We start from the raw sequence: 23577 nt of genomic DNA, 5'->3' as shown, positions 1-23577 counted from the left end.
CAAGCGTCTGGCAGCCACAGGCAAGGCTCACCAGGGGCTTTGAAGTCACCGGTGTGGGAGCTGCAGCCGGGGGGCTTGGAGAAGCCCTGTCCCCTCAGCATCCACCCCCCCGCCACGACCCCCAGTAGCACCCTGGCCCCAGCAGGGAGGGGGGAAGCCCTGGCAGGAAGCCCTCCCCGTGAAGCTCTTTCGGGGTGTTTTTAACACTTTTTTTGCTTTTTTATCTCCACAGCTCCTCAGTACTCCTCCTTCCCATTGAGGTTCAGCTTGTACCCACTTGGTGACAGATTCTGCCCGGGCACGGGCACCTCCAGGGCTTGGCCTCAGCTCCGCCAGCAGCCAGGCTCCGCAGCGCGAGCGGGACTCATTAAGGCAGGAAATTAGGTGGAAAAACAACAAATGCTGAGAAATCGCAGGGCCGGGTGAGAAGGGCTGGGCAGCGTCTGGCCCCCGCCTTGCTGCTCAAGCACTGAAACTGGCCTCAGTGCCCGGCACCCGATTCCAGGTTATCACAGCCGTGTTATGGGGGCGTTTCACCCAAGAAAGGGCAGCGCCAGGGCCAGCAGTGCCACGAGCACACGTGTGTGTCAGCCACCACAGTGCCACCTCTACCCTGCCTGTGTTGTCCATTGCCCCCCCAGCGCCGGGGCCCCCCAGGGCTGGCTGAGTGCCCAGCTCCCCAATGCCTGCAGCCACCAGTGCCTTTTTGGGAAGCAGCCGGCACGCAGGGCCGTGTTCGCGCCCGTCCCCGGGCTCCCCGCCAGCCCCGGGGCGCTGTGCCAGCCCTCGCACCCCCCACCGGGGGAAACTGAGGCAGGACACCCAGCAGATCCCACCTGTGCCCCTTCCCATGGGGCATCATTGTCCTGTGCCCCCCAAACTCATCAGGGTGCCACGGTGTTGCCCTACAGCCCCCCAGCCCCTGGGGGTGCCACCCTATGGCTGCCCCCAGGCTCTCCCCCCCCCCCCCCCCCCGCTGCCCCAGCCTGGGGGGGAGGGTGCCGGGGGGGGGGGGGGGGGGGTGACGTGGCCCTGCTGTCGGCCCAGGCTATATAGGGGCTGGTGGCGGCAGTGAGTCAGGCCCAATGCCCCCCCCACAGCCCCCGCAGTGACTCAGGGACGCTCCCCAGCACTGGCCATACTTAGCCGGGAGCATCCGAGCCCTGACCCCCCACCCGAGGTGGAGCCGTGGGGGTGGCAGCCATGGGGTGTTGGCAGGGGGGGGTGTGGGTTGTCCTGGGGGTGGGACTATGGGGCTGGCACCCGATGGGGTGTCCCCAGAGGGGCTGGGGGACCATGGGGACAGCATCCACAGGGTGTCCTGGGGATGGGGACAGTAGGGGTGGTGCCCATGGGGTGTCCTGGGGGTGGAATCTGTGGGGACACACACCACCTAAGGGGCTGAGTGGCCCTGGGTCAGACTCTTCCAGGCCTGGGGGGGGCACAGAACATGGGGGAAACCGAGGCACAAGTGGGGCAGTCTGTGACCACAGGCACCCACAGGGGGACATGGGGAAAGTGTGAACAAGGGGACAGGGACAGGGCACGCGTGTGTACATGAGGAGGTGTTGTCAGGACACACGTGTACAAGGGGACGGTGTCAGGATGTGCATGCATAAGGGGACAGTGTCAAGACATAAGCATATACACAGAGGGCAATGTCAGGACACGTGTGCACAAGGGGACAGTGTCAGGACACATGCATGCACAAGGGGACGGAGCTGGGACACACATGTGTGCACAAGGGTGGTGCCAGTGCAGGGCCAGGCATGTGAGGGCAGGAAGGGCCCCGGCGCCGGCGCATTGTTCGCCGTCCACCCGTCACTTCCCCCCACACGGCCACGGAAATGTCCCCATTGTCCCCACGGGCACTGTGCCCACGGGGGGCACACGCACCCGCTGCACCCCCGCGCATGTGCAACCTCCCATGCATCTACCCACCCAGCCGGGGGGGGGGCAGTGGTGGTGGAGCACCCATGGCAGGCTGCTGGGCAGGGGACCCAGGCTTCTAGACAGGGGTGGGGTCACAGAGGGAGGACCCTGAGCCCCCCGAGCCCCCAGCCCAGCTGTGGCGGGCGCCATTGCATCAGCGGTGCAGGAATGCAGCTGGCCCCGTGGCAGGCGTGCGAGGCCCCCAGCCCCCTGCGCACGCCCCCCGGCCCCTCACACACCCGGGCACCCGCCTCGCATGGGGGCCACTTGGGGCGGGGGGCGGGTCCCGTCCCCCCCATCCCACCCTTTGCACGAGCATGTGGAGGGGTGGGCAGCTGTGCGCACATGTGAAGGGGCCAGTGAGCTTGTAGCATCTGCATGTGTGGGTGGAGAGGCCGGGGGTGCACCACTTGCACACTCAGAGGTGGTGGGCGTGCACGGTTTGCACACTCATGGGGAGCGAGAGGCTGGTGTGCACCATTTGCACACTTGTGGGGAACAGGACCCTGTGAGTGCAGTCGTGTGGAGACAGCAAAGGTGCTGCCGGGGGGGCACCACCCCCCGTTGCACGCAGACCCCACTGTGGGGCAGGGGCCCGGGGTGCTGGTGGCCACCCCATGACCCCCCCCCCGTGTCCCCTCGTGGGGGGTCCCGGCCCCTCTGTGCAGCCGCGTGGGAATGGCTCCAGCTCCGGCTGTTTCCGCTGGTTCCTTCCAGGAAGCAGCAGCCGGATCCGGCCCCCCCGCCCCCGTCCCCGTCCCCTTCCTCCCCGCTGCGGTCCCCAGCCCTGCGACCGCCCAGCCCTGTCCCTCTCCTGTCTCCAGGTCACATCCCCAGTGTCCTGTTGTGTGTCCCCCCCGTGTCATCCAGTGTCCCACTGGTGTCCTGTGTTCCGCAGTGCCCTGTGTCCCCACGTGTATCCCCGTGTCCCCTTGTGCCTGTCCCACCCGGGTGCCCCATGGTGTCCTGTGTCCCTTTGTCCTCTCAGTGTCCCAGTACTCCCAGTGTCCTGTGTCCCAGTGTCCCAGCATGCCCTGCTGTCCTGTCCCTACCCCCATCACCCCCAGGTCCTCTCATCCCCCCCATTGTCCCAGTGTACTGCCCGTCATGTCACCTGGGGTCTCGTCCCCTGTCCCAGTCCCTTCACTGGTGTCCTGTCCTCAGTGTCCTGTGTCCCCTCATCCCTCCCCAGTGTCCCCGTCCCCAGTGTCCTGTTGCCACCTGGGCACCCATCTCCCCTGGTCTCTCGCTGTCCCCACAGTGTCCCATTCCCCCTGGTGAGGCCCCAGTATCCCAGTTCCTGGTGTCTCAGTCCTCTCCAGTGTCCCAGTACCCCTAAGTGTGTTGTGGTCCCCAGTGTCCCTATTACCAGTGTCCCCATCCCCTCAGGTGTCCCAATTTCTGGTGTCCCGGTCTCTCCAGTATCCCCCCAGTGTCCATGTTCCTGGTGTCCTGCCCCCCCTGGGGATCCCGGTCTCTGGTGTCCCTGTTCCCAGTGTCCGTCCTGGTGCCCCTCAAGTGCTCTGGTCCCCAGTATCCAGTGTCCCGATGTCCCTGTCCCCGGTGTCCTTGTGCCCTCAGGGTATCCTGTTATTCCCTGTCCCTGATGTCCCGGTGTCCCTTGGGTGTCCTAATGCCCCAGGGTGTCCCCATTCCTGATGTCCCGGTATCCCAGGGTGTCCCGGTGCCCTTCAGGTGCCCCGGTGCCCCCGGGTTGTCCCGGTGCCCCTCGGGTGTCTTCATCCCCGACGTTCCGGCCCCTTCGGAGCGTCCCGGTGCCCCAGGATTATTCCTGTCCCTGATGTCCCGCTCCTCCCCGGCCTCTCCCGGCGCCCCGTGCCCCCGGTGTGGTGTCGGTGCCGGTGTCCGACGGGGCTCTGGCTCCTCCCCGGTGAGTCACGGCGGGGCGGGGCGGGCCGGGCCCCCCCGGGCATTTTCCGAGGGGACTCGGGAGCGGGAGGCAGCGCCGAGCTCGGCCAGCCCCGCTCCGCCATGGCCCCGGCCCCGGCCCCCCCGCGCCGCCCCCGGTCCCGGCCCCGGGCGCTGCTACCGCTGCTGCTGCCGCTGCTGCTGCCGCCGCCCGCCGCTGCCTTCAACCTGGAGGCGGCGCGGCCCGTCGCCTTCCGCGGGGCCCCCGGGTCCCTCTTCGGCTTCGCCTTGGACTTTTACCTGCCCCGGCCCCGCAGGTATCGGCGGCGGCCCCGGGCCCCGCGACGGGACGGGACTGGGAGCGGCACCGGGACGGGTCCGGGCACCCGAAGCGGCCCCGTCAGCCGGGACGGGGACGGGCACCGGGCACCGGGCACCGGGCGGGGACGGGGAGCGGGAGCGGCCCAGCGGGACGGGGAGCGGCCCCGGGAGCAGGGCGGGGGCGGCAAGTGGGCAGCAGTGAGACCGGGAGCGGGTAATGGGAACCGGGAGTGGGCGGTGGACCGGTAACGGGACACCGGGGAGCGGGAACCGGCAGTGGGAAACGGGACCGGGGACCAGGACGGGGTAACGGGAATGGGACATCGGGGCGGGACCGGGACGGGGTAGCGGGAACGGGACATCGGGGCGGGTACCGAAAACGGGGTGGGACCGGGGGCTGGGCCGGGGTAACGGGGACCGGGACCGGTCCAGCCCCGGGGGTGTCCGGCGGGGCTCAGGGCGCTGGGCGGGGGCTGAGCCCCGGCTCCGTCCCCGTTCCCCCCCGCCGGCCCCTGCCGGGGGTCCCGGGGCCCCGTTGCCCCGGCCGGAGCGTTTCCTGTAACCGGAGTCAGGAGCTGCCCCCGGGGGCGGTGGGGGCTCGGGGGGACCCGGTCGTCCGAGAATGGCCCTGCCCCCCACGCGTGACCCACACCCGGGGGGCAGGGGGGGGGCAGGGCAAACTGGTGTCCCCCAGCTGCGGGGCCTGGGTGCCCCATGGTGGGTGGGCCCCCTCCCCGGACCCCCCCTCCCCGCCCCCCCCCTCCGGCCGTGGGTGCTTTCAGCGCTTCCTCTCCCACAGAGCCGGAAGGGGTCACCCAGGCTGAGTCAGGGTCCCGTGGGACCCCGGGGGGGGGCAGGGGTTTCCCTCCCCCCAGGACACGCCCCACCAGGGTTCCTGGGCCCCCTCCCTCCTCTGCGAGCCCCCCCAGTGCCCCACGGGTGACAGCCACCGTGTCCCCATGGGGACAGCCACCCCGCCGAGCATCCCACTCACGCACACCCCCCCCAGCGTCAGCATCCTGGTGGGTGCCCCCAAAGCCAACACGAGCCAGCCCAATGTCACCCAGGGGGGGGCAGTCTACCACTGCCCCTGGCCCCCCGGTGATGACTGCACCCCCATCGACTTTGACCACATCGGTAAGGGGAGGGGGACACCGATGGGGACAGGGACACGGGTGGGGGCACGCCCCCTGGGCATGGGGACAGGGGTGGGCACACGGGTGGGGTCAGGACCCCTCCGGTATGGGGACAGGGTGGGGATAGGGGCATGGGGACATAGGTGGGGACGGGACCCCCTGGGCATGGGGACAGGGCACAGCCAGGCCTGGGGACATGCACTGCATGGCGACAGGGGCATGGCCCCCAGCACCCATAGGACGCAGTAGCCCCCCGTGGGCCCTTCGAACAGCCCCCCCAGCCCCACGTCATCATCCTCAATGCCACCCCTCTTGGCCCCGTGGCCTTGGCACTGCCTCTGGGCTCCTGTCCTGCCTGGTTAATGATAAACCTGGGGGGGAGCAGTGGGTGCTGGGGCAGGGGTCTCATGGGTGCTGGGGCAGTGAGTGCTGGCCTGACCCCCTGCTTCCCCCCTCCTCACAGGAGCCCGCACCCATGACTTCGGGGGCAACAGCACAGAGACCCCTGACCCCGTCGAGTTCAAGTCCTTGCAGTGGTTTGGGGCCACTGTGCGGGCACACAACGCCTCCATCCTGGTATGGGGGGCACAGGGGGTTGGGGGGGAAGCAGGGGGCAGGGTTCTGTCTGTGTGCGGACCCCCTGTGCCCCCCACCACTCACAGACCCCTCTTTCCCCCCTGCCCCAGGCCTGTGCCCCACTGTACAGCTGGAGCCCCCCCAAGGAGGAAGGGGGGGGACGGGAGCCAGTGGGCACCTGCTTCCTCTCCATCGGCAACTTCTCTAAGTTTGTGGAGTATGCACCCTGCCGCTCAGGTGGGACCCCGCCCCCTGCCCCCAGACCCCCCAGCACCCCCTAGCCCGGCATCCATAGGTGGCACCACTGGGCATCTTGGTTGCCCAGGACCCATGGATGACATCTCCAGACCCCCCCTGCCTGGTGCCCCTGGGTCCCTGGACATCACCTCCTGTGCCTGATACTGCCAGGATGACCCCCCTGGATCTTACCTGGCACCCAGGGACGCCCCCCAGCATCCTCCCTACCTGGCGCCTCTGCGGGGTCATCCCCATGGCCCCCAGGCTGGCACCCATGGGACCCTGGGCACCCCCAGCCTGGCACCCCAATGAGTGACATCCCCATAGCCCCCCAAATAGCACCCATGGGACCTCAGCCCCCCCCCCCCCCCCCCCCAGGTCCCCCAACCATTGCCCCCCTCTCCCCACAGACCTGAACTCTGCAGCGGGGCAGGGCTACTGCCAGGGGGGCTTCAGCGCGGAGTTCACCCAGGTGGGGACATGGGGGGCACCGGTGGGGCACAGGGGATATTGGGTGACATGGGGGGTATCATGGCGGTGGGGGGGTAAGGGATAGAGGCTATCATGGGGATGGGGGGGTGAGGGATGGGGGGCATGAAGAGGCAGGGGTACATTGGGGCATTATGGGGGTCACATAGGGTATGTGGGGGTGGGGGGTGTATATAGGGGTCTGGAAGCATATAGGGGGTGCTGACGGGTGCCCCAGGCTGAAGGCTCCCACCCCCGGGTCTCCCTGCAGACAGGACGGGTGCTCTTGGGGGGGCCTGGCAGCTACTTCTGGCAAGGTGAGACCCCAGACCCTGCCTCACCCTGCCTTCCCCTGAGAGACCCCTGCCTGTCCCTGCACCTCCCTGCCTGTCATTGCCTGTCCTTGAACCCTCTGGTTGTCCCTACACCCCCCCCTGCCTGCCCCTAAGTACCCCCCTGTCTGCCTCTGCCCACCCTGCCTGCCAGCCCGGCACGGTGGGCAGTACCCCTGGGTGCTGAGGGGCCGCCCGTGCCCCCAGGGCAGGTGATGTCGGCGACGCAGGAGCAGATCACAGCCTCCAGCTACCCGGAGTACTTCATCCAGGAGGTGGCTGGGCAGCTCCAGACGCGCCAGGCAGCCCCCACACACGATGACAGCTACATGGGTCTGCCTGGGGACAGGGAGTGTGGGGGACACGGGCGTGGGGACGTGGGAGATGGGAGGGGGACAGGGACAGGGGCATGGGGACAGGGGAGATTGTGGGGGGCAGGGACAGGGGCATGGGGACATGGGAAATGTGGGGACACAGGGGCATGGGGACACAGGGGCATGGGGACAGAAGGGACAGAGGAAACAGGCATGAGGACACAGTGGCACAGGGACACTTGGGGCATGGGGGTGTGGGAGTCATGGTGGGACAGGGACATGAGGTGTGAGGACATAGGGGACAGGAACACAGGGTATGGGGACAGGGGAGAGAGGGATGGACGTGGGGATATGGGGACACAGGGGCTTAGGGATACAGGACAGGGGCACAGGGAGACACAGGGACACAAGGGACATGGGGACACGGGGGGCACAAGGGGACAGGGACTGGGCACAGGGTGGCATCAGTGGCACAGGTGACAACACAGTTGACACCTCTCCACCCCACAGGCTACTCCGTGGCAGTTGGCGAGTTCAGCGGGGACACAACACAAGGTGGGTGCCACTGGGGTGCCAGTGGGAGAGTGACATGGGAGTGCCACAGCCCCCCCACCCGGACACCCCCCTGACAGGATCACTTTGTCCCTTGCAGATTTTGTGGCTGGTGTCCCTAAGGGCAACCTCACCTATGGCTACGTAAGGCTGCAGGGACGGGGGATGGGGGGGGGACAGGGGATGGGGGGGATGGGGGTCGTAAGGGACATGGAGGGGACAAGGGACACAGGTACACAGGGGCCATTGGGGGGACAGGGGACATGGAGGGGCACAGGGGGCCCCAGCTGATGAGGCTCCCTGGCCACTGCCACAGTGTGTCCTGTCCCCTGTGTCCCCAGGTCACCATCCTCAACGGCACCAACATGAAGTCCCTGTACAACTTCTCAGGGGAGCAGGTGGGGCTGGGGGTGTCCGGGGGGGCCCAGGGGGCGTCCAGGCAGCTTGCTGGATGCCCCCGTGGGGTGCTGGGTGCAGGGGAAAATGGAGAGTGCGGGGGGTCCCCCCAGCACCCCCCATTACCCCGCTCCCCACCCATCAGATGGCAGCATATTTCGGCTACGCAGTGGCAGCCACGGACGTGAACAACGACGGGTGAGTGCATGCCCCCAGCCCCCACCCACATGGGTGCTCCCGCCGGGCACCCATGGGTGCCCCCCCACCCATGCCGTGGTCCGCAGGCTGGGGGCTGACAGCCGCTGCCCGCAGGCTGGCCGACCTGCTGGTGGGGGCTCCCCTCTTCATGGCGCGGACAGGGGAGGGGCGCGTGCAGGAGGTGGGCAGGGTGTACCTGTACCTGCAGCTGCCCGGGGGGGCCCTGCCCACCCCCGCCATGGCCCTCACCGGGCCCCAGGAGTTCGGGCGCTTCGGCAGTGCCATCGCCCCCCTGGGGGACCTTGACCTGGACGGCTTCAACGGTGGGTACCTGGGGGGGGGCGGGGCACGGGTTGGGGGCGGGGGGGGTCAGGGTGGGAGGTGGCACAGGGGGTAAAGGGGTGCCTGGGGGTGGGGAAGGGGGTGCGCCGGGGGTGGGGGGCATGGGGGAGTCAGGGTATAGGGCGACACGGGGAGTGTATGGGGTGCCCAGGGTGGGGGTGCCTGGGGAGGGGGCACAGGGAGTGCATGGGGTGCCCAGCGCAGAGGGGGGGCACACAAGGTGCATGGGGTGCCCAAGTTATAGGGTGGCACAGGGGCCATACGGGGCATGGGGGGTCCCTGCACCGTAGGGTGGCACGGGGGGGTTGCCGGGGCTCTAGGGGGCCACAGGGGTGCCCAGAGGGAGCGTGGCCCCCCGTGCCCCCTCTGAGCGGCATGGTGCAGACGTGGCGGTGGGGGCCCCACTGGGCACCGAGGGCCGGCAGGGGCTGGTGTACATCTACAGCGGGCGGGGGGCTGGGCTGCACCCCCAGCCAGCCCAGGTGCTGCGGGGGCACTGGGCGCCTGGCCGGCACCCCGACTTCTTCGGAGCCGCCCTGCGTGGGGCCACGGACCTCGACGGCAACGGCTACCCAGGTAAGTTAGGCACCCGCCGGCACCCCCGCGTGGGCTCCCCCCCCGGGTCCCACCCCAGGGTGCTCAGCGGCTGGGGGTGCCCAGCCTGTCCATGCCATCCCGCGGTGGGGGACACCCCGACCCATCTGTCCTGCCCTGTGGGTGTCCAGCAGTTGGGGACACCCAGCTCTGTCTCTGCCACTCCATCGGTGCCCAGCAGCTGGGGGGGGACACACACCCCCAGCCTGGTCGTGCCACCACATGGAGGGGACACTCAGCCCCAGATGTCCCCATGGTGGGTGTCCCATGGTTGGGGACCCTCATCCATGGCCATGCCACCCCATGAAGGGGACACCCATCCCCAGATCCTCCCCCCACGGGTGTCCCACCACCACTGCCACCCCTTCTGGCTGTGTCACCCCATCTCTGGTGACACCATTGTCCCCCTCTCCCCGCAGACCTCCTCGTGGGTGCCTTTGGGGTGGATACAGCCGTGGTGTACAGGTGGGTGCCACCAGCCTGGGGGGGTGTCCCCGGGTGTCCCTGGGCTGTCCCTGATGCCCTGTCCCCAGGGGCCGTCCCATCGTCCACGCCAGCGCCATGCTCAGCGTCTTCCCCACCATGTTCAACCCGGAGGAGCGCAGCTGTGTCCTGGAGGGCACCGGCCTTCACGTCCCCTGGTGCGTGACACTGGGGGGCACTGGGCACGGGGACAGGCACTGAGGGGTCATGTGGGGGGCTTGGGGACATCGGGAACCTTGGTGAGGAGGGACTTACTGGGGCAACCCAGTGGCTGAGGGCACTGAGGGGGGTTTCTCCCTGGGGAGGTTGCACCGAGGGGGTTCCTGGGGACATGGGGACGAGTAGAGGTATGGTGGCCTTGGGGATATCCCAGGGATAAGGAGGTAGAGTGTACTTGGGTGGGGTCGCAAGCAGTCTGGGAGCAGCAAGGGGGTACAGGGGACACCGTGGGGGGTGCAGAGTGGGGTCCATCCAGAGCTCTTGGGGACAGTGAGGGATGGGGGGCACTGAGGGGGGCACAGGGAGATGGGACACACACATGTATGCTAGGGCACCCATGGGGCAGGCAGGGGGGTCCCATGGGTGTCCCCCCTTCCCACCCCCCCAGCATCAATGTCAGCTTCTGCCTCAACGCCTCGGGACGTCACCTGCCCGGCCCCATCGGTAAGTGGGGGGGGGGACAGGGGACATGGGGGGGGACACATGTCAGGGACCCTTGGCCACCGGGGGCCCTGGATGCCAGTGGCCCTGACATGGGTGTCCCTCCTCCAACCCAGGGTTCACGGTGGAGCTGAGCATGGATGGGGCGAAGGCTGGTGGGGGGCGGCGGGCGCTGTTCCTCCCAGGGGGGCAGCCCACCCGCACCCTCACCCTGCCTGTCCCCAATGGCGCCGGCACCCGCTGCCACACCATGGCTGTCTTCCTGCGGGTATGCCAGGAGTGGAAGGGGGGCACCTAGTGGGACCCCCCCCCCCCCACCTTGCTCATCCCTGTGTCACCCCCCCTGGCAGAACGAGTCAGAGTTTCGGGATAAGCTGTCACCCATCGCTGTGGGGTTGAGCTTCGCTCTGGACCCCCACGCGCCCCCTGATACCCATGGGCTGCATCCAGTCCTGGCTGCTCATACCCACACCCGACTGGAGACCAAGGTACACCCAGCACCCCCTGGCACCCCCCAGCACCCCCTGGCACCTAGCGTCACCCCGTGGCACCCTGTGCGAACCCCCACACCCTGTCCTACCTCGTGGTACCTACTGTCACCCCATGGCACCTTCTGCCATCCATGGCACCCAGTTTTACCCTGTGGCACCCAGTGTCACGCCTTTGCCAGCCATTGTCTCCTGCATCAGCTGTTGTCCCACATCACCCGCTGCCCATGTCACCTGCTGTCCCTGTGTCACCCACTGTCCCCTGCATCCCTCTGTCACTGTGTCCCCATCGTCCCTGTGTCCCCCATGTCTCCCATCACCCTCGTGCCCCCCACTGTCCCTGTGTGCCTTTTTGTCCCCATGTCCCCTATGGCCTCCATCACACTCATGTCCCCCTTTGTCCCTGTGTCCCCCATGCAGGCTCACATCCAGCTGGACTGTGGGGAGGACAACGTCTGCGTGCCTGACCTGCAGCTGGAGGCATCTGCGTAAGAGGGGGGCTGGGGGGTCCCAAGGGACCCCATGGGGCCATGGCACAGGGTGGCTGTGACACAGGGTCCCCCACAGGGACCGCCACGCCGTCTACCTGGGAGACCGCAACAGCCTGAACTTGACCTTCAATGCCCGCAACCAGGGCGAGGGGGGGGCTTACGAGGCCGAGCTGCACGTGCGCCCCCCTCCCCACGCCCAGTACACCGGGGTGCTGCGCCCACATGGGGTGCGTGTGCAGGGGTGCTCCAGAGTGTGGGGTGGGTGCATGGGGGGTCAGGGGGTGCCCCCTGGGTATGGGGTGGGTGCCCCTGGGTATGAGGTGGGTACCTGGGGGTGTCCCTTGGATAGAGGGCAGGTGCCTGTGAGTGCCCCCACACATGGGGTGGGTGCATGGGGGTGTCCCCAGGTACATGGGGGTGCCCTCAGACATGGAGTGGGTGCATGGGGGTGTCCGCAGGTGTGGGGTGGGTGCACAGGGGTGGGCATCTGTGGGTGCCCCGTGGGCCCCCCCAGTGCCATGGCTTCTGACACATCCCTCCCCCCCTCAGAACTTCTCTGCACTGAGCTGTGAGCTTGGGGTGGGCAACAACTCGAGCCCCCTCATCTGCGACCTGGGCAACCCCATGAAGGCGGGTGCCAGCGTGAGTGGGGGGCACGGGGGGTGGGGGCATGTGGGGGTGTTGGGAGGCCCAGCGTGACCCCTTCCCTTCTGCCCGCAGATCTGGGGGGGGCTGCGCTTCACTGTCCCCCACCTCAGTGACAGCAGCAAAAGCATCCGCTTTGAGCTGCAGATCCGCAGGTGAGGGGACCCAGCTGGGGCACCCTGGGGTGGGGGGGTCCTTTCTGGGGCATCCTGGGGTGGGGGGTCCCCCCTGGCGCATCCTGGGGTGAGGGTCCTGGGAGGGGGCAGTCCTAGCTAAGGGATCGCAGTGGGGCATCCTGGTTGGGGGGGGTCAGGGGAGATCCTACCGGGGGGGGCACTCTGGAGTGGGGGGGGCCACCTTGGGCACCCTGGGGTGTGTGGAGGTCCAACCTGCCACATCCCATCTGGGACCTTTGAGGGGAGTCCCAAAGGTGTGTGGGGGTCCCATTCAGACTTGGGGAGAGGGTCACACCAGGGCTCAGGCTTGCGGGGGTTTCTGGGGAGGGGTGTGCCCCCAGTGCCAGCAGCCGGGGGGGGGCATGCCGTGACCCCTCCCTGTGTGCCGGCAGCAAGAACGCCAACAACTCGCAGAGCGAGGTGGTGACAGTGCCACTGGAGGTGCGGGCAGCCACCCGCCTCTCTGCCTTTGGGTGAGTGCCACCCACGCTGGGGGGTCCGAGGGGAGCACGGGGTGCTGAGCCCTGTCCAACCCCCCCATGCCTCTCTGTGTCCCCAGGGTGTCACGGCCTGATGTTGTCATTGTCCCTGAGGGGGGCTGGACACCTGAGCAGCCACCCCGGCAGCTGCAGGACCTGGGGCCGCCCGTGGAGCACATCTATGAGGTGGGGGGTTCCCTGGGTCTCCAACCCTGAAGGTCCCTGTCCCTGACCCCCGGGGGTCCCTGTGTCCCTAACCCCGGGGGTCCCTGTGTCCCCGACCCCGGGGGTCCCTGTGTCCCCAACCCCGGGGGTCCCTGTGTCCCTGACCCCACGTGTGTCCATGTCCCCGTGCCCATGGGTGCCCCTGTGGGCGCCACGTCCCCATGCTGTGGGTGTTACCCCACGCTGCCATGTGTTCCCCCCCCCTCGGTGCCATCAGGTAGTGAACGAGGGTCCCAGCGCCATCAGCCACGGCACCCTGGAGCTGAGCTGTCCCCTGAGCTACCGGGGCCACCCCCTCCTCTATGTCACTGGCCACTCGGGACCCCGCAACTGCTCCACCAGTCACCCTCTGGACAACCTGCGCCTGGCGGTGCGCCCGCAGGGAGGGGGACTAGGGTGCTGGGGACATGGGGTGGCACTGGGAGATGGAGGACTGGAGAGTACGGGGGACACTGGGTGGCACTGGGAGATGGAGGAATGGAGGGCACTGGGAGGTGGTGGGGATGTTAAGTGACACTGGTGACACTGGGAGATGGAGAACTGGGGGGCACTGGGGGCATTGGGACGTGGTGGGGGCATTGGGTGGCACTGGGGACATTGGGTGACACCGGGAGATGGAGAACTGGGGGGCACTAGAGGGTGCTGGAGACATTGGGTGACACTGAGTGGCACTGGGAGATAGAAGACTGGAAGGCACTGGAGGGTGCTGGGGACATGGGGTGACACTGGGGACATGGGGTTGCACTGGGACACCAGTGGCAGGGGGAGGTTGAGGGTGGCAGGGCCTGGCCCTGGGTGCCCGCAGGGGTGGCCGCAGGACAGGGCTGTCCCCAGAGCTGTGCCCTCCCACAGGAGCAGGAGCAGAGCCCTGAGGCACACGGCCTGCAGCGCCGGGACACAGGGGACGTGGTCACCAGGGACACGCGGGGCAGCAGCCCCCCTGCACCCCCCTACACCCTGGTGAGTGCCCGCATGTCCCTGTGCCCACGTCCCCTCTGCCTGCATGTCCCCATCCATGTGTGTGTGTCCCAGCCCTGTGGCACCCCCAGCCTGGCATGTGCCCCCCGAGGTGTGCTGTCCCCACAGTGTGGCACTGCTGTGCTGGGTGTCCCCAAGGCAGAGGATGTCTGGGGGGCCGGGTGTCCCCAAGGCAGGTGACACCTGGGGGGGCAGCTGTCCCTGCTGTGGATGATGTGGGGGCGTGACCTGGCTGTGGGTGACATGGGTGTCCATGCTGTGGGTGACACGTGGGGGTCACAGGGGTGCCCCGAGGCCGAGTGCTTCCGCCTGAGCTGCCCCATGGGGGGGCTGGAGAAGCAGCAGCGGGTGAGCCTGCGCCTGGCCTTCCGTCTCTGGGCCCCCTCCCTGCGGCAGGTGAGACCCCGGGACCCTCCCGAGACCTCCTGGGGCCCTCCCTGGGACTCCCTGACATGAGGCCCCCTGGGACCCCCCCAGGCCCCCCCCTGGATCCCCTGACATGAGACCTCCTGGGACACCCCCCCCAGGCCTCCCTGGAACCCCTGGGGACCCCCCTGGGACCCTCCAGGACCCCAACATATGCATCTGCCTCCCAGCACCCACACCAGCCCCTGGTGCCTCCCGCATCCTGAACCCATCCTGGGACCCACCTTGCGCCGCAGCCCCCCAGGGTGGGTGCCCTTGTCACCAGTGGGGGGGAGGGTTAGCGGCTGCCCTGGCACCACAGTGCCCATATGGGTGCTGGATGCAGGAGCCTGTGAGTGCCCTCGGGTGCCCGTGGGTGCCTTTGGATGTCAGTGGGTGCCCCGTGGGTGCCCGTGGGTGCCATATGGGGGCCCTCGGGTGCCCACGAGTGCCATGTGGGTGCCCGTGAGTGCCCAAGAGTGCTGATCAACGGGTGCTGCAGCGGGAGACGCGGGTGCAGGCGCTACATTGTGAGGCTGAGTACCGGGTGCTGCGGCTGCCGTACCGCATCTGGCCCCAGCACTACCCCAGCCAGCGCCTACAGGTGATGGGGGGGGGGGATGGGGGGGGACGGACACGCAGGGGGCACCCTGGGGGTTGGGGTGGGGGATGGAGCTACCATGGGTGTGGGGTGATACTGTGGGTGGTGGGTGGTGGGTGGTGGGTGACCCCATGGGTGGCACTGTGCATGATGCTGGGGGTGGCAGGTGGGGACAGGACTGGTGTGGCCATGGGGTGACACCATGGATGACACTGTGGGTGGCAGGTAGTGACAGGGCTGCAGTGGGTGGTGGGTGAGTGTGACCCTGTGGGTGATGCTGGGGGTGGCAGGTGGTGATGGGGCTGCAGTGGGAGTGGGGTGACCCCACAGGTGACCTCATGGGTGGCGCTGTTGGTGGCAGGTGTTGACAGGGCTGCAGTGGGCACGCGCCGAGGGCGGCCATGGGGTGCCAGTGTGGGTGGTGGTGCTGGCAGTGCTGCTGGGACTGCTGCTGCTCGCCCTGCTCTGCTACGGCCTCTACAAGGTGGGTCTAGGGGGGGGCACGGGGGGGGCACAGGGGCCATGGGGGTGCCAGGGCCATGGGGGACACAAGGGACATGGTCTTCACGAGAGGGCACAAGGGACATTGGGGGGGGGGGACGTGGGGGGGTGGGTCCAGGGACATGGAGGGGTGCAGCAACATGGGGGGGGGGCACAAGGGACATGGTGGGTGCACAAGGGACTTGGGGGTGGCACAGGGACATGGGGAGGGGGGGGGGGCGCCGGTCCATAGAGGTCCCAGGGGACATGGGGGGCAGGGGTCCACCCTGACACCCCCCCCCAGCTGGGTTTCTTCAAGCGCTCGGGGCCCTATGGCACGGCCATGGAGAAGGCGCAGCTGAAGCCCCAGGCGGCCTCGGAGGCCTGACGGGGCCCCGCACCACCGGTGTCACCCCACCGCACTGTGGGCCACGCACCGCCGGGCACTGCGCCAGGACAAGCACTGCTGGGCTGGGCACCGACGCACCGGGTACCCCCGTACTGGGCACCACCAACACGCTGGCCACCATCGTGCCGGCTGGCAACAGTCCCAGCACTGCTGGATTGGGTCCCACCAGGACAGGCGTCACCACTGGACTGGGTACCACCAGCACAGGCGTCACCAGCCGGCTGGGTGCTGCCACCACCGGCACGTGGGGTCATGCCAAGACGGTCACCGACACGCTGGACACCACTGTGCTGAGCGGCAGCAGCCCAGGCACAGCCACCACGCTGGGCGCAGCTGCCATCAGCTGGCACAACCTGCATGCTGGGCACAGCCACCACACCGGACACCGGCACACCACCGCCATGGTGTGCACCGCCGCCGTGCCAGTGGCATCACTGCTGTGACTGGCATTGCCACCCCGGGCACCGGTGCCATGCCAGTGACATCACTGCTGTTACTGGCATTGCCACCCTGGGCACCAGCACCGCAGCCAGGACACCGGTGGGATGGACAACACATGGCCAGGCACCGTCACCGCGCCGGGCACTGGTGCCAGCATCATCACTGCGCCTGGCACAGGAGTGGGGGACACGCACCATGTGGCAGTGTCACCCTCCGGCAGTGGTGCCTGGCCACGGTGGCACCCAGCACGTGCTGCACTGCCCGTGCCCCCCACCATGGGCACCTCACTTTGCACTGACCCTGCACCCGGAGGCAGGGGGGGGGACGACACATGCAAAGCCACCCCCCCATGTCCCCGGGGCGTCCCCGTCCCCTGGCCGGGGGGGGGGGGGGGGGGGGGGGGGGGGGGGGGGAGGGATGGGGGTTGCACTAGCGCTGGGGGGGCCAGGGGGCACAGGCAGGCGCCGGGGTGTGTGTGTGTGGCTTCAGTTTGTATTTAATTTGGAGGGGGGGTAACCTCAGGCCCCCCCAATAAATGTGTCCAACCCAGAGCTGTGGCATGGGGGGGGCACATGCGTGTGTCAGGGTGGGGGAGCACATGCATGTCATGGGGGGGGCCGTGTGTGTGTGTCAGATCAGCAATGGGGGGAGCACACACGTGTGCCAGGTCAGACATGGGGGAGCACATGCGTGTGCCAGGCTGGACATGGGGGAGCACACGCGTGTGCCAGGCAGGGCACGGCTGAGCGCCCACGCGTGTGCTGCGTGTCGGGTGACACCATTACTGCCCTCATTAGCAGCCGGGACGCGTCGGCATCAATAATTCATCCCCCCGCGGCACGGCGGGGGGGCCCCGGCGCCACGAGCCCTCCCAGGCCTGTGCCCTCTCCCTGCACACCCCAGCCCCCCCCCCAACACCCCAGCAAGCACCCCCAAAACCCCGCCTGCACCCCCAGCCCCGCCAGACGCCCCCAGCCCCCCCTAGACACGCCCCCCCCTCCCCCCGGTGACGCAGCAGCTGGCCGGCGCGCGGCGGCGGGGGGGGGCGGGTGTTGGTGTCGTCGCAAGGCGCATGTGCGGGGGGGGTCCGAGTCGGGGGGGGGGCACGTGCCCACCGTAGCCCCACGCGTGTCCCGGCCCCGCAGGCTGAGGTCAGGCGGGGGAAGCGGGAATGTGAGCTGGGGGGGCGGGGAGAGGCACGGGGGGCTGCGGGGGGGGGCACGGGGCTGTTCCCCTCCGCCGGGGCTCCCCGCGGGGCAGGGGTGGGGCAGGGTGGGGGCCCGTCCCCATGGCAACCGACCGCCCACGCGCGGCCCGCCCACGCGTGTCCCGACATGTGCGCGCGCCCGCGCGCCTGTGCGCGTGCGCGGCGGGCCCGGGGGGACACGCGTGGCGGGAGGACGCGCCGGGACACGTGAGTGACCGCGGGAACGCTGCGGGGGGGGGGGGGGGGGGGGGGGCGGCGGGTGGCGAGGAGGGGGGAAGCTGCGGGTGCCATGCCTGACCGGCGACACGCGTGACCGGCGACACGCGTGTACCACGCGCCTCCAGCTGCCCCCCCCGCCGCTGCCCCACTTCTGCGCGGCGCCATTGGCCGGGCCGGGCGGGGGGCGCCAGGAGCCGCGGGGGGCGGGAGCGGCCACCCCTCACCCTGTGCCCCCCCCCAGGCCGGGCCGGGCGATGCTGCGGGCCCCGGGGCCGCTGGGGGCCCCCCCCGGCCGCCTCCTGCTGCCCGACGCCGCTGCCGCCCTGCGGCTGCTGCCGCCGCTGCCCGCGGTGAGTCCGGCGGGGCCGGGGGTCCTACGGCGGCCGGGAGGGGTCACCGCGCGGGCCCGCCCCCTCCCGGCCGCCGTACCACCCCCCATCCCCCCCCCATCCCCCCCTCCCCCCCCCCCCCCCCCCCCCCCCCCCCCGTCGCACCGGGCCCGCCGCCGCGCCGGGGGGTAAGGGGGAGCGGGGGAGGGGAGCAGCGGCCGGGACCCCCCCCGGGCTGGCGGGGGGGGCACCGGGGGGAGCATGGCGGGGCCGGGCGGGCGGGCGAGGCCGGTCCCCCGGGGTTGGGCAGGGAGAGATTCCTGAGTCGCTACGGAACAGGGCGGGGGGGGGCTGCCCGACCCGGCAGACACAGCCCCCCCCGCGCCCCACAGCCTCCCCCCGACGGCACCCACCGTGCCTTACAGCCCTGCCCAGCACCCGCAGCCCCCCACAGCACCCTCTATGCCTCACGCCCCCCCCAGCACCCACCGTGCCCCACCACCCCTGTCCCAGCACCCACAGCCCCCCCCCATGCCTTACAGCCCCCCAGCTGGCACCCGCAGCCCCCCACAGCACCCCCCGGCAGCACCCCCCATGTCTTACAGCCACCCTCCCGGCCCCACAGCCCCCCCCCACACCAGCCCTCTGCCCCACGGTGGCCCCAGCACCCCCTGAGCCCCCCATCGCCCCATGTGCCCCAGGGGTGGCTGGGGGCTGCTGGGCACTTGGGGGGGCTGAGGGCTTTTGGGGAATTTGGGAGTGTGGCTGCCGGGGAGGTTTGCGGGTGTGGGAGGGCTTTGGGGAGGCTCTAGGAGCTTTGGGGGGTGCGGGTACTGGGGCTTTGGGGGGGTTGGGGGTGCGGGTGTGCCCCCCCGCAGGACGTGACCCCCCCGTGCGGCAGATGGAGCCGGTGCCGAAGGCAGTGCTGGGGGCGGCGCTGGGCAAACCCCGGCGCCCCGTCATCGCCTGCAGTGTCTGCCAGATCCGTTTCAACTCTGAGGTGAGACCCCTGGGACCCCCCGCAAACTCCTCAGGGCCCTCCCCAGATACCGGGAACCCCCTCAATCCCCCCGGGAGCCCCTTCAGCACCTGGGACGCCCCCCCCCCCCAGAACCTGGGAACCCTCCCAGGCACCCAGGACCCCCCATCCCAGGTGCCTAGGACCCCCTTGGGCACCCACAACCAGACCCCTCCCGTGTCCTGTGTCCCCAGGGTGGGGGGTCCGCAGGTTGGTGGTCCTGGGGTGCTGTGTCTCCAGGGTGTTCTATGTCCCCAGAGTGAGGGTCTCTAGAGCTGGGGGACCCTTGGGTGCAATGTCCCCCGATTTGGGAGTCCCTGGGGCAGGGGTTCCCAGAGTTGGGGGACATGTGGGTGCCATGTGCCCAGACTTGGGGGACCCCAGGGCGGAGGGTGCCCAGGTTGGAGGTCCCCAGAGTGGGGGTCTCTGCAGTGACCCCCGGCGCCCCTGGTGTCCCCAGAGCCAGGCGGCAGCACACTACCAGGGCAACCGGCACGCGCGACGCCTGAAGGGGCTGGAGGCCACCCGTGCCCGCCGTGGGGGGGACACCACAGGGACCCCCGGCCCCATGCCCACCGCAGCTGGGGAGATGCCTGACAGCACAGGTGGGTACCTCCGCCCCTTGCCCTCCCACCTGGGGGTCCCCAGGGTACCCTGTTAATTCTCTCCATGCCAGCAGGTGACCAGCCCCCAGCACCTGCAGCCCCCGGTGCCCCCAGGCCACCCTCGCCTCCCGTTCCCCCCCCGGCTGCAGCTGCAGAAGCAACAGGGGGGGCGCGGGGGGGGGCGGGGGGGTCTGAGGAGGAGGAGGAGAAGGCAAAGGCGAAGCGGCTGCTGTACTGCGCCCTGTGCAAGGTGGCCGTCAACTCCCTTTCGCAGCTGGAGGCCCACAACAAAGGTGGGGGGACGCGGGGTTGGGGGAGCACGGGGGGTCTGGGGGACACAGGGGGCACAGGGGGGGTCTGTGGGATGTGGGGTGGGGGCACAGGGATGATTGTCAGGTGGCACTGGGGGATGCTGGGGGTGCAGGTGGGTCCTGGGTGTCCAGAGCAAAGTGGGGGGCACAGGGGGCTCTGGGGGACACATGGTCCTGGAAGGTGCCAGTGGGGGTATTTGGGTGCAGAGGCTCCTGTGGGGGTGTCCCAGGAGAGTCTCTGGGTGCAGGGGGGTCTGGGGGGGAGGTGGTGTGGTTCTGGGGTGCAGGGGTTCCTGGGGAGGTCCCAGCGGGTTCCTGGGGTGCAGGGGGTCCCAAGGGGGGTCCGGGGCACAGGGTGACACCCCCCCCTGCCATGCACAGGGACAAAGCACAAGACGCTGGTGGAGGCACGCAGCGGCCTGGGGCCCATCCGCGCCTTCCCGCGCCTGGGGGGGGCTGCGGGGACCCCCCCAGCTGAGGCCCCCGAGCGCTCCTTCCACTGCCAGATCTGCAACGTCCGCCTCAACTCTGAGCTCCAGCTCAAGCAGGTACCCTGGGACACCCGAACCCCTCCCCCTGGGCCCCCCATACCCCCTCCTCAGGCCCCTGTGAGGACCTTCCCAAACCTCCCCCATCCCATTGGGACCCCCCCCCAAGAACCTCATGGGACATCTAAAACCCTTCTGAGCCCCCTGGGACCTCCCCCCAAGCCCCCTCCAACCCAGCTGAGCCCCCTAGGACCACCCCACCTCCCAAACCCTTCTGAGATCTCTCCAGGACCTTCCAAACGCCCATGAGACCCCTAGAACCCCCACAGACGCTCATGGGACCCCCCAAACCATTGTCGGACCCCAGACACACCCCCCTCCAAATGCTTTTGGCACCCCCTAGCCCCACTTGGCTCCCCTAACTGCCCCCCTTGGAGGACCCCCTGCCCCAGCATGCCCCCCTGCCAGACTCCTGGCCCCCTGCTGAGCCCCCTCTGCACCCAGCACATCTCGAGCCGGCGGCACCGGGATGGCGTGGCTGGAAAACCCAACCCGCTGCTGAGTCGCCACAAGAAGCCCCGGACCCCCACGGAGCTGGTGAGTGGGAGGCTGGGGGGCACAGTGGCCATAGGGTGTCCACAGGGTCTCCTGGGGTCCCCATGGGGGAGTGGGGGCCTCAGGTTATCTATAGTGTGTCCTGGGGGCGTCCTGTGGGGCAGGTGTGTGTGTGGAGGTATCTGTAGGGTGTCCTGGGGGTGGTAGTGGGGGTGGTGGGTGGGCCGGGGTATCTGTAGGGTGTCCTGGGGGTGGTAGTGGGGGTGGTGGGTGGGCCGGGGTATCTGTAGGGTGTCGTGGGGGTGCTGTGGGGTGGTGGGTGGGCCGGGGTATCTATAGGGTGTCCTGGGGGTCACCTAGGGGGCAAGGGTGTGCTTGGGTATAGGGTGCTTAGAGCTATCTCTAGGTGACTATAGGGGATGGGGGCACTGTAGGGAACGTTGTGGGGCAGAGGAGGCACTATAGGGTGCCAGGGGGTGCCCCCCATCTCTGACACCCCCCCCCCTCACCCCTGCAGGCACCGCTGCCCTTCCATAAGGAGCTGCCGAAGGCACTGGCTGGGGGGGGGCTGCTGCCACCCCCCCTGGCCCTGGCAGCTGCCGCCGCTGCCATGGCTGCCCCACCGCTGGCACTGCGCCCCCCTGGGCCCCCCCTCCTGCCCGGGCCTCCCCTGGCACCCGCCCTGCTGCGCCCCGCCCCCGGGCCCCTGCGCCCCGCCCACGCCCCCCTCCTCTTCTCCCCGTACTGACACCAGCAACCGGTACCCAACCGCCACCCCATGGCAACCACCCAGAAACCGGTACCCAACCATCACCCCCTGGCAACCGGTATCTAACCATAACCCCCTGGCAACCAGTACCCAGCAACTGGTGCCCAATCATCCCCCGGGGCCCAGCGGCTGTTACCTGGCAACCATCACCCAGCAACTGCAACCAGCATCCACCTGGCAACGGTCACCTGGCAACCCCACAGCACAACACGGTGACCGTTGTCAGACAACTGGGCAGTGGTGGTTACTTGGCAACAGCACACAGCAACCATCCCAGAATGACTACCGGCAACAGTATCCTAGGAACCAGCCACCAATGGTTACTCAGCAACAGAACCTGGCAACAGGATCTACCCACCCAGCAACCTGCCTGGCAACCGCCCAGCAAACCCCCCAAGCAATGGTTAGTTAGCAACCCGCCTGACAATGGTTACCTGGCAACGGGACTGGCATCCTGCCTGGCAACGGGCACCTAGCAATGGCTCCTAGCAACTCTCTGAGCAGTGGTTGCCTGGCAACCAAGAGATGTTTACCCAGCAACGGGACCCAGCAGCAGTTGCCCGGCAATGGGACTGGGCCCAGTGCCCAGCAACGGTCACTTGGCAATGAGCTGCAACTGCACCCAGCAATGGTTACCTAGCAACCGTGCTCATCAGTGGTACCTGGCAACGGGACCTAGCAATGATGACCTGACAATGGTTACCCAGCAACCACACACGGCAACGGTACGTGGCAACAGTTATCTAGCAATGGTACTTGGCAACGGTTGCATAGCAACTATGCCTGGCATCCGCACCTGACAAAGGGACCTGGCAACCGTGCCCGGCAACGGGCCTTGGCAGCTGCACCCGGCAACTGAGCCCAGCAACCACTCCTGACAACCACCCCTGGCGATGGTACCCAGCCACCGCCCCAGCAACCACCCCTGGCTACCCTGCCTGGTGATGGTACCCAGCAACCGCCCTGGCAACACCCCCCAGCAACGCCCCCGGTGATGGTACCTACCAACTGACCCCAGCAACAGGCTGCGCCCATCAACTGTCCCCTGGCAACAGCCCCCCGATTTGCCCCACCACCACCCCAGCTGCTCTTTGGGCTCAGCGATGATTTTTTAACTGGAATTGGGATATTTGGCAGGAAAATTATGAGCCCCCCCCACACACCCCCCGGCCCCACTGCACAACTCCCATGGGGACGGGGACCCCCAGCGCCCCGGGGTGGGGTGGGGGGTCCAGGGGGGTCCCCAGTGCCCCCTCCTGGCACCTCAGGGATCTGCTAAGCAATCAGTGATGGCTTGCAGGGCAGGGAGCCCCCCAGCCCCGGGGTGCCCCCCCCACCCCAAGGGTGCCCCCCCCCCAACCCTAAGCCATGACCTCTTGCACTGAGGGCAGTGAGCCCCGCACACGCCCCGGGGGGGGGCACCCATCACCCCCCACCCCGGGGCCCCCCTCCGGGCCCAGCCCATTGCAATAATGCGGGGAGGCTGGGGCACCCCCCACCCTGTAAATAGCACCCACCCCACCCCCAGGTACTGCCCCTCAAGCACTGTGCTCTCCCCCCCCCCCCTCCACCCCTAGTACTGCCCCAGGCCCCCTGGCACTGCCCCATCACTGTGACCCCCCCCCGTCCTTAGTGCTCCCCCCAGCTCAGCACCCCCATCACTGTGACCCTGCCATCCTTAGTGCCCCCCCACTATCACTGTGCCCCCATCCCCAGCCTTACCGCCCATCACTGTGCGCGCTGCTATCACTGTGCCCCTCCTTGTCATCACTACAGCCCCCCTGCCCCTGACTTGGCACTGCCCCTCCCATCTTTATCGCCACAACTGGCACTGTGCCCACCCCCACC

At 68.9% G+C, this 23577-nt stretch overlaps 2 protein-coding genes across 7 annotated transcripts; both read left to right on the top strand.

Moving 5' to 3' along the window:
- The first annotated feature begins 3253 nt into the window (after nt 1-3253).
- On the top strand, nt 3254-15799 carry ITGA5 (integrin subunit alpha 5). Of its 4 annotated transcripts, none has more exons than XM_037411648.1 (30): nt 3254-4118; nt 5092-5259; nt 5722-5834; nt 5945-6071; nt 6482-6543; nt 6811-6856; nt 7079-7204; nt 7696-7740; nt 7838-7881; nt 8079-8135; nt 8279-8331; nt 8446-8654; nt 9058-9249; nt 9687-9732; nt 9801-9908; nt 10358-10413; nt 10527-10678; nt 10761-10898; nt 11319-11386; nt 11466-11616; nt 11939-12031; nt 12110-12189; nt 12603-12683; nt 12770-12875; nt 13132-13284; nt 13767-13874; nt 14175-14288; nt 14800-14901; nt 15260-15382; nt 15683-15799. In XM_037411648.1, the coding sequence occupies exons 1-30, from the start codon at nt 3371-3373 to the stop codon at nt 15764-15766; spliced, it is 3753 nt and encodes a 1250-aa protein (XP_037267545.1). In that variant the 5' UTR covers nt 3254-3370; the 3' UTR covers nt 15767-15799. The 4 variants fall into 4 exon arrangements, with proteins under 4 accessions (XP_037267545.1, XP_037267546.1, XP_037267547.1 ...); XM_037411649.1 differs by having other exon boundaries at nt 15698-15788; XM_037411650.1 differs by having other exon boundaries at nt 3910-4118; nt 5132-5259.
- A 1514-nt stretch (nt 15800-17313) lies between these two features.
- On the top strand, nt 17314-22067 carry ZNF385A (zinc finger protein 385A). Of its 3 annotated transcripts, none has more exons than XM_037411660.1 (8): nt 17314-17379; nt 17896-18004; nt 18885-18983; nt 19462-19606; nt 19678-19899; nt 20299-20465; nt 20910-21002; nt 21478-22067. In XM_037411660.1, exons 2-8 carry the CDS (start codon nt 17909-17911, stop codon nt 21706-21708), a joined length of 1053 nt encoding a protein of 350 aa, XP_037267557.1. In that variant the 5' UTR covers nt 17314-17379; nt 17896-17908; the 3' UTR covers nt 21709-22067. The 3 variants fall into 3 exon arrangements, with proteins under 3 accessions (XP_037267557.1, XP_037267556.1, XP_037267555.1); XM_037411659.1 differs by lacking the exon at nt 17314-17379 and adding an exon at nt 17527-17642 and having other exon boundaries at nt 19681-19899; XM_037411658.1 differs by lacking the exon at nt 17314-17379 and adding an exon at nt 17527-17642.
- Nucleotides 22068-23577: the final 1510 nt, after the last annotated feature.

This window comes from Falco rusticolus, chromosome 19 (genome assembly GCF_015220075.1).
Source record: "Falco rusticolus isolate bFalRus1 chromosome 19, bFalRus1.pri, whole genome shotgun sequence".
In the NCBI taxonomy this organism is placed as follows: Eukaryota; Metazoa; Chordata; class Aves; order Falconiformes; family Falconidae; genus Falco; species Falco rusticolus.
This window is presented reverse-complemented; position numbering and strand designations above follow the sequence as displayed.